At 34.4% G+C, this 12,226-nt stretch overlaps 2 protein-coding genes across 2 annotated transcripts in view; one reads left to right on the forward strand and one right to left on the reverse strand.

Annotated features, from left to right (window-relative positions):
* ripor3 (RIPOR family member 3) overlaps nt 1–9,968 on the forward strand; it is a 39,708-nt gene extending 29,740 nt beyond the window's left edge. Inside the window, exons 14-24 of the mRNA XM_042726534.1 lie at nt 397–609; nt 1,545–1,940; nt 3,981–4,123; nt 4,815–5,016; nt 5,092–5,221; nt 5,451–5,606; nt 7,005–7,163; nt 7,373–7,575; nt 8,498–8,581; nt 9,149–9,239; nt 9,584–9,968. Of these exons, the coding sequence (XP_042582468.1) occupies nt 397–609; nt 1,545–1,940; nt 3,981–4,123; nt 4,815–5,016; nt 5,092–5,221; nt 5,451–5,606; nt 7,005–7,163; nt 7,373–7,575; nt 8,498–8,581; nt 9,149–9,239; nt 9,584–9,681 (1,875 nt within the window). The 3' untranslated portion in view covers nt 9,682–9,968. The remainder of the gene's footprint in view (nt 1–396; nt 610–1,544; nt 1,941–3,980; nt 4,124–4,814; nt 5,017–5,091; nt 5,222–5,450; nt 5,607–7,004; nt 7,164–7,372; nt 7,576–8,497; nt 8,582–9,148; nt 9,240–9,583) is intronic.
* A 1,145-nt stretch (nt 9,969–11,113) lies between these two features.
* LOC109052712 (bladder cancer-associated protein-like) lies at nt 11,114–11,899 on the reverse strand. Its single transcript, XM_019070131.2, has one exon. It carries the CDS (start codon nt 11,790–11,792, stop codon nt 11,529–11,531), a length of 264 nt encoding a protein of 87 aa, XP_018925676.1. The 5' UTR covers nt 11,793–11,899; the 3' UTR covers nt 11,114–11,528.
* Between the last annotated feature and the right edge of the window lie 327 nt (nt 11,900–12,226).

The following is a 12,226-nucleotide window of genomic DNA, read 5'->3' on the forward strand; positions in this document are numbered from 1 at the left end:
CTGATGCTAGAATACATTCTCCGATTCTGGTTTAATGTGAAGAGACAACTGTAAGTGAAGCAGGGTGTGTGCTGTGAGATTTTATCTGTGCTTTAGGATTGTTACGTGACAGATTGTATGATGTGACCCCAGTGAGATCTTGGATAGAAGCCGACACAGACTGTGACAAAAAAAAAATGACTGAGAAAAATTGTTCTGACATCCTCATGAGATGCAGATTTGAAATGGTTGCACACAAACCCAAACAAGATTTGTGCATGATGGTTGTCAAGGTTTTTGAGGGTCTTGTGTCGTTAGGCAAAAAGAAATGAACCACTTCACCTCATTGTTCTGTTGTCTTTTACCTGAGGAGCTGAAATGTCATTGCATGATGTCATCTGTCCTTTTATGCTGTAGTCTATGATGCGTCAGATACAGGATGCGGATAGCTCTTTCTCCATTGGCTCACGTGAATCGAGGGGCGTGTCTTTACTCAGCTACCTGGCTGACTCCACCCAGGCACTCAGTCCTCCTGCCTATGAGAAGACAAGTGTCCCACCAACCAAACACCAACCTGATCTAGACGCTAAATTACAGGATGATGATCTACTGAAGACGCCCACAGAAGACGTATGAAACTATATATATATATATATACATATACACACACACACACACACATACACAGTTTTATATTAAGTGGGATTTAATATAAATATTTTAAATGTAAAGAATATAAACATTTAAAATAAATAATAATAATAATGTAATTTTAGTTTGTTTCTTAATTATTAAAAGAAGTAGCTAATTTTACGGTAAAAATAGAAAAAAATGATTATAATTTTTTTTGCATTTATTTGCTTTTTATTTAAATATAATTATATTTTAATATACTTAAAAATCAATAATCTTTTGTCCTTTATGTGGGATTTTTTTATATAATTTTGTTTTAAATATAAAAATATTTAAACTATACTCTAATAATGATAATAAATTTGAAATATATGCAATATTATATATATATATATATATATATATATATATATATATATATATACACATACATACAAGAAATTTGAATATTTTTATTATTAAAAGCAATGACCACTTTTATTAAAAAAAAAAGAAAAGAAAGAAAAATAATTATTACACATTTTTATTTATATATAATTTGTATATAAATTTTTAGATTTGATAAAACCATCATTTAAGAGTTTAACTGCTGTGGGGTTTCTTTTAAATATAAACATTTTAAATATAAAAATGAAAATGCATAATAATAAATAATATCATTTTAGTATATTATTTTATGTTTTTATTAGTGAAAGCAGAATCCACTTTCATAATAAAATTAAGTAATTATGTATTTTTTATTATGTATTTATTTTGAGTGAAATGGTAGTATATTAATATATTATATTTTATATTATATATAAGATATATAAGAAACCATAATTTAACAGAAAACATTATTTTACATTTTTCAAAAATATAGAATTGCAAAAGTACTCATAAATGACTTCAAATTGCAGGCTTATATAATTTCTTTCCATTCATAACCCTAGGCTGAGGAGAGTGTGGACTGGCCATCAGAGACTGACACAGCTTCCCCCAGTCCTGCAGGCAGCAAGAGAGACTCCATATTCCTCTTCCACCGCTACAGCACCCCTGACATCCTCAAGCAAAATGGAGAGGCGACCCCCAGCACAGGTGAAGGAGATGCACAAAAGACGTCGGCCCCGGATGAGGCCCCTGAAGAGGAGACCTTGTTCAAGCAGGGAATTGAAGACAGACTCCTGGTGAAGGACAGGAACGTGGGCAGAGCACAGAAGAGAGCCGTGGCTAAGAGAGTCAGTTCACTGCTAGACGAGCTGGATACAGAGCTGGAGGAAATGAGCAACGCTGAGACATTGAAGAAGCTAGATCTGCAGATACGCCAGCTGAACGAGGTCTTGAAGGTGAGATGGGTGGATGGATGCATCAGACTGGTAGACTCATTAAAAAGATCTAGAAATGGACGCATAAAAGAAATGAACGATCACTGTTTGAAAAGGTTCAAGAACATGTCTGAGATGTTTTTCACCCCAGAATCAAAAATAAAGAAACAATTTGTTAAAGGCTTGAATGATGAGGCATATTTTAGGACAGGTGATATATTTTTAAATGATTGTTCTGACAACAATAATAAGAAATATTTCTATATTTAATATTTAATAGATATTAAATATATAGAAATATTATAATAGTATTTCTAATATATCAGATAGATATATATATATATATATATATATCTATAGATATATATATACAGTATTGTTCAAATATATAGCAGGGTTTTTTAGTATTTTTTTATTGCTACATGGTAAACAAGTTACCAGTAGGTGCAGTAGATTCTCAGAAAACAAACAAGACCCAGCATTCATGATATGCACGCTCTTAAGGCTGTGCAATTGGGCAATTAGTGGAAAGGGGTGTGTTCAAAAAAAACTAGCAGTGTGGCATTCAATCACTGAGGGTGTGAAAAAAAACAGGTGTGAATCAGGTGGCCCCTATTTAAGGATGAAGCCAGCACTTGTTTGACATGCATTGAAAGCTGGGTTGTTCAAGACATTGTTCAGAAGAACAGCATACTTTGAATTAAAAGTTGATTGGAGAGAGGGAAAACCTATAAAGAGGTGCAAAAAATGATAGGCTGTTCAGCTAAAATGATCTCCAATGCTTAAAATGGAGAGCAAAACCAGAGAGTCGTGAAAGAAAACAGAAGACAACCATCAAAATGGATCGAAGAATAACCAGAATGGCAAAGGCTCAGCCAATGATCAGCTCCAGGATGATCAAAGACAGTTTGGAGTTACCTGTAAGTACTGTAACAGTTAGAAGACGTCTGTGTGAAGCTAATCTATTTTCAAGAATCCCCCGCAAAGTCCCTCTGTTAAAAAAAGGCATGTGCAGAAGAGGTTACAATTTGCCAAAGAACACATCAACTGGCCTAAAGAAAATGGAGGAACATTTTGTGGACTGATGATGAGAGTAAAATTGTTCTTTTTGGGTCCAAGGGCCACAGACAGTTTGTGAGACGACCCCCAAAACTCTGAATTCAAGCCACAGTACACAGTGAAGACAGTGAAGCATGGTGGTGCAAGCATCATGAATGGGCATGTTTCTCCTACTATGGTGTTGGGCATATTTATCGCATACCAGGGATCATGGATCAGTTTGCATATGTCAAACATACTTGAAGAGGTCATGTTGCCCTATGCCGAAGAGGACATGCCCTTGAAACGGTTGTTTCAACAAGACATGACCCCAAACACACTAGTAAACTCGTGGTTCCAAACCAACAAAATTAATGTTAGGAGTGGCCAGCCCAGTCCCCGGACCTTAATCCAATCGAGAACTTGTGGGGTGATGTCAAAAATGCTGTTTTGAAGCAAAACCAAGAAATGTAAATCAATTGTGGAATGTTGTTAAAAGAATCATGGAGTGGAATAACAGCTGAGAGGTGCCACAAGTTGGTGACTCCATGCCACACAGATGTGAAGCATTTGTAAATAGTGATTCACGGGATTGAAATCCTAGAAACAAAAATGTTTGTACAAAATAGTTTGAGTTTGTACAGTCAACGGCAGACACTGCTATTTTTTTGAACACACCCCTTTCCATAATTGCACAATTGCACAGCCTTAAGAGCTTGCACATCATGATGCTGAGTCTTGTTTGTTTTCTGAGAATCTTCTGCACCTACTGGTAACTTGTTTGCCAGAGTAGCAATAAAAAATATACTAAAAACCTGGATTATTGTGTAAAATTGACTTGAACATGTTTAATACTGTATATGTATGTATATATATATATATATATATATATATATATATATGTGTTTTGTGTAAAATTGACTTGAACATGTTTGCATCTGGTTTTCTCTATGCATTGTTGATAAATGTTTGTTTGCTGTTGTTTCATTGGCTTTGATCTTCATTTTCATATTTCCTGATGTTAGAGACCTCGACCCTCCACAGATGTCCTCATCTCAGACACTAGCAGTAGAGGAAGAGGAAGTGCTGGGCAGTTTCGACTTCCTCTCTGCAGATTGTAATGAAGATGAAATATCAAATATGGGCAGCATCAGACTCGGGTACACTGGGTAAGCCAACTCATTTTTTGCTGGTGTGAATACCTCAAAGAAATGTCAGAAAAATCTAAATTTTTACATGTTTTTATGAGGTTTAATAATAATAAATAAAAATAAAAAAAAAAAAACAGTGAAAAAGAAAGATGTTTGTATTTAGCTTTGATCTGATCGTTTGGGCTGTTGAATTCATGCAAAGTCACGTCTCTCTATGCAACAAAAGGCAAGTTGCTGCACTAACATGTTAAATGATGGCTTAAAGTGCCATCTTGTGGATGAAATGGAGTAATGCATGAAATGTACACGCTCTCATTTATTTGTCAGGACAAGGTCAGTTACTGCTCCATTATATATTTAATGTGTTTAGCAATCTGATATTCAAACAATACATGATGTTTAATTGCCTTTGCATGGATATTATATTGCACAACTTTTTTCATATAAATGTTTAACATGGATAAAAAAATATATTGACATATATAAATATTAACATATTTATAGTATTCTTTATTGTGATAAATTAATTAAATGCAAATATCAATTCAGGTAAAAAAATGTTTATATATATATATATATATATATATATATATATATATATATATATATATATATATATATATATATATATACACACACACACACAGTATGTATATATACGTAATATTCAGAATAAATATATTTTATTTATTTATTTTTTTCTCCACAGGATTGGTTCCTTTAACGAGAACACCCTGAAAAGCATGGGTCTGTTATCTCAGGATAAAACCTCTCCAACTTCAGAAGACACGGGTGAAGGAGAGGTCAGACAGAGAGGAGACGCTGCAGTAAAGCCCTCACTCAGCACAGGGGTCTACAGTCTGGATCAAGCTCTTGAAACCCACCTCAGTGTCTGCACAGTGCTGCTGGGGGTGAGAAATCAGTCTAACCAAACCATCAGACAGTTAGCAACATATATTGTTACTTTACATACTGTCTCCTTTCAGGCTCTGAAGTGTTCTGACTCCGATCTTGTGCACAAAGACGTGATGGAGGAGCTCTCCCGGCAAGTTGATATGCTGGAAAAAATCGCCACTCTGTCACAGAGGATGATAGAGGAGATCTCAGTGTCAGAATGTAAGTATAACATAAGAGTAGATTTGTAGATTTCCTTTTCCTTTTCCAAGATGACAGAGTTTATGATTGATTATAACAGATCTTCTTTCCCATGCCATTTAAGGGTAACACTAGAATATGCAATTATGTGCTGTGACTGTTACTTTATACTGTCGGCGGTCACAGGCTCTTTCCCGTGTCAGTGTGAAGCGCTCTAGATGCATAAGTCATGTGTGTGGATGTGTGTCAGTGTTGGCCAGAGCTCCTAAGGGGATTGAAGCATTTTGGAAGGAGTGCTGCGAGAGTGACTCGCCTTTCTGCTGCTCCATGGATGGGTTTCTCAGGACACTGCGCAAACATTACATCCACAAAGTCAAAGCCAAACAGCCAGGGCAGGCTGATGCAGGTGGGACGCTCTGTTCTGTTCTAATGCTCCCTAAGAACTGAATCCACAGACTACTGAAATGATGTACTCGAGGCAGAATGGAATAGAATAAAGTAAAATAATACATTCTAAAAAATTCTTTAACAAACTACTCAAATACTTATAAATTCATTCACAAACTACACAAATATTCAATTATATCATTTACACAATAAATTTCTATACTAAACAATATGTTCAGAATTAATTTCTCTATGAAATAGTAATTTATTGTCTTTTAAATAATTTAATAAGCATTTGTATAATAAAATAAATGTCTATTCTGTTTGCCTTTTAGAATTTAATTTCTTTCAAACAACTCCATCAATCCATCAACTTGTAAATAAATATCTAACATTTTATTATTATTACATATAGATATTATATTATTATTATTATTATTTATATTATATTATATTATATTATATTATATTATATTATATTATATTATATTATTATATTATATTATATTATTATTTTTCTGAAAGATATTTCTATTTCATTCATTGGTGAATCACAAATAATATTTGATTGTCTTTGAAATAACCTAATAATCTTTGTGTAATATAATAAATGTCTATTCTGTTTGTCCTGTAGACGTTTTTTTAATTTTCAAACCCATTAATTTGTAAATAAATGTCTAATATTATTTTATATTATATAAAATAATTGCATTTCATTTTATATTTTACTATATTATTATATTTTTTAATTATACAATGTTTATTATATTTTAAAGCTATTTCTATTTTGTTCATTGTTACTTAGAATTGCTTTCTGTTTAAAATAATAATTGCCTTTGAAATAGTCTAGTAAGCTTTGTATGAAATAAATGTCTATTCTATCCTTTCTTTAGAAATTAATATTTAATTCCTAAAAAGCAAAATTTAGTAAATAAATATCTAATCATATTTTGTATAAAATAAATGTATTATATTTTACTGTATTATTATTATGATTATTATTACTATTATATTCAGTGTTCCTTCAGAACTTAAAGGGATAGTGGAAAGGAAAATGAAAATTCTGTCATTAATTACTCACCCTCATGTTGTTCCAAAAACTTCAAAAATATCTTAATTTGTGTTGGAGATGGAACAACATGAGGCTGAGTAATTAATGACAGATTTTTTTTTGGTGAACTAACCCTTTAATTAAACTAAAATCCAATGATTTATAACGAATAAATCTATTTTATTTAGAGAATTCTTTTTCTCACAGAAATAATCATACAGTTTGTATAAAATATATCTTGTGTTATCTTTTCTATTTTATTGTTCTTTTAGAATTTTATTCTCACACTACTGAAATAATCTACAGATTGGCAAATGTTTGTCTTCTCCTTCTGATTCCTGAGGAGTGTTTTCTTTTGTCCTGCAGTTTTCAGTCAGTTGCTGCATCAGGTGCAGTGCAGCTGTATGATGGCGTCTGTGACTCAGTGCACCACAGACCGAGTGACTGTGTTTCAGCTGTTAGTCTACCTCAACAGATGGAGTATCATTGACTTTGGGGAGCACATCTCTCTCCTCTCTAAAGAAGATAAAATAGAGCAAAAAGCTTTTGTAAATAATAGAAATGTCAGAGAATACAGTAGTCTGAAATACAGTAAATACAGATGCTTTTGTCCTTATCGGTTCACTGTAAGTTTACTGCTTTCAGCATCAATCAATCACCCTCAAGGATTCTTCCCAACAGATGTCATTAAGAGACTTCCCTCTGTGTTTCTCCCTCGGATCGGTTTGCTGCAGTGTATCTGATAGCCAGTCTGGAGAGTCCCAAGAGGAGGCGAGCTCTGAAAAAGCTGAAAGGCAAGCGCATCTCCGAGCTGCAGCCGACGGGACGCACCCTCCAGCTCCTGGCCAAGCTACAGACCGACGCCAATCACAAGGTGGCTTCAGCGGCCGCGTCCTGCCTCAGCAGGGCCTCACGGTCCAAATCCTTCAGGGCAAAGGTAGAAACTTGCTGTTAAACAGAAATGCTTTTCATATTGAACAATTAAAGGGATACTCCAACCAAAATTTTGTTATCATTTAAAGGAATGGTTCACCCGAAAATGGAAGTTTGCTGAAAATTGACTTTGAGTAAACACTGACGAGTTTGTTTCTTCTTCAGAACGAGTTTGGAGAAATTTGCTCAGCAATGGATCCTCTGCAGTGAATGGGTGCCCTCAGAATGAGAGTCCAAACAGCTGATAAAAACATCACAGTAATCCTCAAGTAATCCAAACCACTCCAGTCCATCAGTTAAAAAGTTGTGTCTTTGTAAGAAACAAATCCATCATTAAGACATTTTTAATGGTAAATCATTTCTTCTGGCAAAAATATGAGTCCATAATCCATAATAATGCTTCCTCTGGTGAAAAATTCCATCCCCCGTTGTCTTCTCATATCAAATTCAACCCACATATTTGTTTTGAACTGTATTTGTTAAATGTGTTAATGGTAAATTTGTTTCTTACAAACACGCAGCTTTTGGCTTCAAAAGACGTTAACTGATGTCAATTGATTGAGTGGATGGGTGTGGATTACTTGAGGATTACTGTGATGTTTTTATCAGCTGTTTGGACTCTCATTCTGACGGCACCCATTCACTGCAGAGGATCCACTGGTGAGCAAGTGATGGAATGCAACATTTCTCTAAATCTGATTAAGAAACAAACTCTGAAGATGAGTCAGTTTATAACTTTCCTTTAATCAAAAGAAAATATTTTAAAGAATTTTGCTAACCAAGACTTTTTGATTTAATTCCCATTTAAACACCAGCTAACTTCATTTTGTGAAAGGTTTTTCTTCTTGTTGGCTAATGTAATCACAGCTGAGCATCTCTAAGTGAGGCCTAAGTGTGTGTGATGTAGTTGTGTGGGTGTTTTATAGGCAGTGGTTCACTACACAGATCTGCTGAGAAACAGCAACACACATGTGCGGCATGTGGCCTGTCTGGCTCTGAAATGTCTTAAGGTAAACCATCAAGAAACTGTTCATTTATATTCACCTTTTACTGCTGTTGATATGTATGATGCAATCAAATGTGACAGTGAAGACATAATCCTGTAATCTTAGAAAATATTTCTTTTTTAAATAAATGCTATTCCTTTGAACTTTCTATTCATCAAAGAATCCTGAAAATGTTTTCAATATTGATAATAATTAAAGTGTTTCTTAAGCAGCAAATCAGCATATTAAAATGATTTCTAAAAGATCATGTGACACTGAAGACTGGAGTAATGATGCTGAAAATTCACCTTTGATCACAGGAATAAATTACATTTTCAAATAGAAAAAGTTATTTTAAATTGTAATAATATTTCACAATATTACATTTTACTATATTTTTGGATCAAAGAAATGGTGAGCTAAGAGAGCTAAGTTCTTTCAAAAACAGATAAAAGTCTTACCAACTGTAAACTTTCGAACGGTAGTGTATATTTGTTCAACAGATCTAGATCAAATAATTTTGTGTTTTATATTTCTGTGTTGATGATTTGAGATGATGGGTTGTGATAGAGAGGTTTTGTGGTTCCTCAGGGCTCGGAGAGCGCAGAGCAGGTGGCTGAACTGTGGCGGTCTACAGATGAAGACCTGAGGAACGCCGCACGGGAGACCGTACTTTCCTTCGGTACGTGACCCTGAAGCTGTAACTACTACAACTGCAGCTTTTGTCCCTATATAGGCTGTGTTTGATTCCAAAGGTAGCTACCTTGCTGCAGTCAGTCAATGATGGTGTCTTTGTATGAAGACATTGCAGAGTAGACCATCTCATAATCTAGAACAAATTCAATTTTCAGAAATAGCAAAGACTACAGTGCTTATTTCTCAGTAAAAATATTGGAATAGTCTATTATAATCTGAATAAATATCATAAGCATTGTATTTGGGTGTGGCTTGTATTCATACTATCAAAATGTAACTTTTTTTTAAGTAATTAAAGTAGTACAGCTGATTTACATTGTTCTTTCTTAGGCAAGAAAGGTCACATGGCATTCCAGCGTATGGACCAGATCTATGAGCTACAGGACGAGGCTTACAAGAACCTGGAAACAGAAATCACAATCTTATAGGAAGACCATAAACTCAAGCTGTTACCTGATTGGATGGTGCTGAGAGACTGTGAGGTTTTGATAAAACACGTTTTATCTGTGTGTACACATATTGCCAAGTATTTAATATGCCGTTTAATTATTTTATATTTTCTTTTACATAATTGTAAATGAAATATTTATGAATAAACTGTCTTCTCTATTTCTTATGTATCAAAATGAGTAAACATGAAATATATTGACAATAAATGTAAATAAGAGAACTCTGTCTTGTTCATTAAAAGCATTAAAGCAACCCAAAATTAAATGATTCATTAACTCAGAGCTCTAAACATCTAGATCCTACAATTTGGATTGTTTAAAAAAAAAAAAAAAAAAAAAGATCTGGAACACGTTACAGTAAACTTTCATTTGTTAACATTAACTATAGTTAACAGGAACTAACGATGAAAAGTACCTCTAAAGCATATATCAATCAATGTTTATTCAAGACTTACTAATGCATTTAAAGTTATATGTGTTAATATTATTCAATTGACCTGAGGTAACAATGAACAGATGTATTTCTATTAACTAAAATTAACAAAGTTTACTAAATAATGTAACAAACATATAGCTCATGCATTAATAATGGGACCTTACTGTAAAATATTACCAAATTCTTGTCCATATTCCCATGCAATCCATTGCATGTCCAGTTTTCCATCATACTGCACCAGGAGCCTTGCAATATTTTACAATAATATTTTACAAGTGAATATAATTCTAAAAACACTTTATCAAGAATTTATTTAGATTTATTTTAGTTCCTGAATATTTTTAAACATTTTCATTTTTTTTTAAAGCCATGTGAGCACCAAAGGATTTCATGGCAAGAACAGAATAGTTTAATATACACTGTAAAAAAAAAAAAAAAAAAAAAAAAAAAAAAAAACACTAAATTTTAACGTTAGACTGTAAATTGGTTAACGGTAAGTTCCTTTATTTTGTTTAAAATACTGTTGAAGTAAAAAATGTAATTTTATAATTTAGAGTGAATAATCATAAACATTCAATAAACTAAATTTTTTTTAACTGTAAATTTCACTTTTTTTTAACCGTGTTTGACAAAAATAATTAAACTCTGAAAACAAACTATATATTTCAATTCGTCAGAAGTTTTTCAACTTGGCAAACCTGGTGATATGACTTTAAATACATCTGTAAAAGAACATGATGAACAAAACATTTGCCTAGCAAGCCGGTCTGTCTAGTGAAAAAACACTATGGGATGTTGTATTTGCTTAACCACCAATTCCCCCCAAAAATGCATGTTTATCTTCCACAGAACGGACCTGCTTGGAAAAAACAGTGGGCAAAAAAACATGATTGATGCGCACAGCTGTTCTGAGGTTGTTTATAGCATCACACTGTCAAACAAAAGATGATATTTCACATGTACACACACAGCTGCTCGATGTTGATCATTAGAAACTTTATTGAATTAAAAGTGGAGACAGCATTTGAGCTAACTCAGCAGTGCAGAAGCACGCCTCCAGCTCAAGTTGCGTGACAAAATTCATCTGGCGTCAATCCGCTTAACACTTGGACTCATACTGATTATTGACACATGAACAGAAACCCGAAATCGCAACATACAAACACGCACACACACTATCATCTACCCCTTTGGAAAAATTCAGCATCCAGAAATGAAACAATGTGCACCGAACACAACGAAAATGGAACCCATGCAAGCTTCAGACACGTCTGCGAGGAGATTCAAGTCAGGGTTTGTTACGGGTTACAGCGGAGAGCGGTTGTCAACGTGGGTATAAAGAACCAAAACTTCCCAGCATTCCCAGTCCGGATGTGTCCGTGCGGAAACCCTAGGTGCCTACAATTCTGGGGTCATGTGCGGAGTCCGGCAGTGAAGAATCGTGGCAGTGGTACAGAAAGCAGTTTCCCCAGCAGCTGTAGCAGATGAGAAACAACGCCGCCAGGAAGACTAAGGCACAAATGGTGCACGGCTTCCTCTCCAACAGGAAGCTGAGCAGGTAGAAGCCCATGAACATGGAGTGGTTGAACCACAGGGCCGGATTTAAGGGTTTGGGGATCAGGAGGACCGGGAGTAACCACTGGAGGCAGTACATGGTCTCTGTGTGTTATGAGCTCAGATATCCGACGTGACGCTACACAAACACAAATCCCTTGTGTATCTGTGAGGGATTAGACGCGGTGTCCAAATTCCAGGCGAGGCCTTTGGAAAAGGAGAGAGAAAGAGAAAACCATTTAATACGCACAGCTCCTAGCTCGTCTTACAACACCTTACAAGGAGCCGAGGTCAAAGCATGTGTGTATTTTAAGAAATTGTGCTATTTTTAGTTGCTTGCCTTGAGGTCTACATGACAAGTCTAACTTCTGTCTACAAAACATGACAGCACCATTATTTAAGTTATGTTTGACTAGTTAAACACTCAATTCAATGAATGTGTTATAAGAGGAGGATTTAATAGACAGAATTAAGTGATCTGATAGTGGAACAAGTGGTTTGATTTTTTTTTTTAAATACTTCGCACGCCTCTGA

The sequence above is a fragment of the Cyprinus carpio genome, chromosome B6 (assembly GCF_018340385.1).
Source record: "Cyprinus carpio isolate SPL01 chromosome B6, ASM1834038v1, whole genome shotgun sequence".
In the NCBI taxonomy this organism is placed as follows: domain Eukaryota; kingdom Metazoa; phylum Chordata; class Actinopteri; order Cypriniformes; family Cyprinidae; genus Cyprinus; species Cyprinus carpio.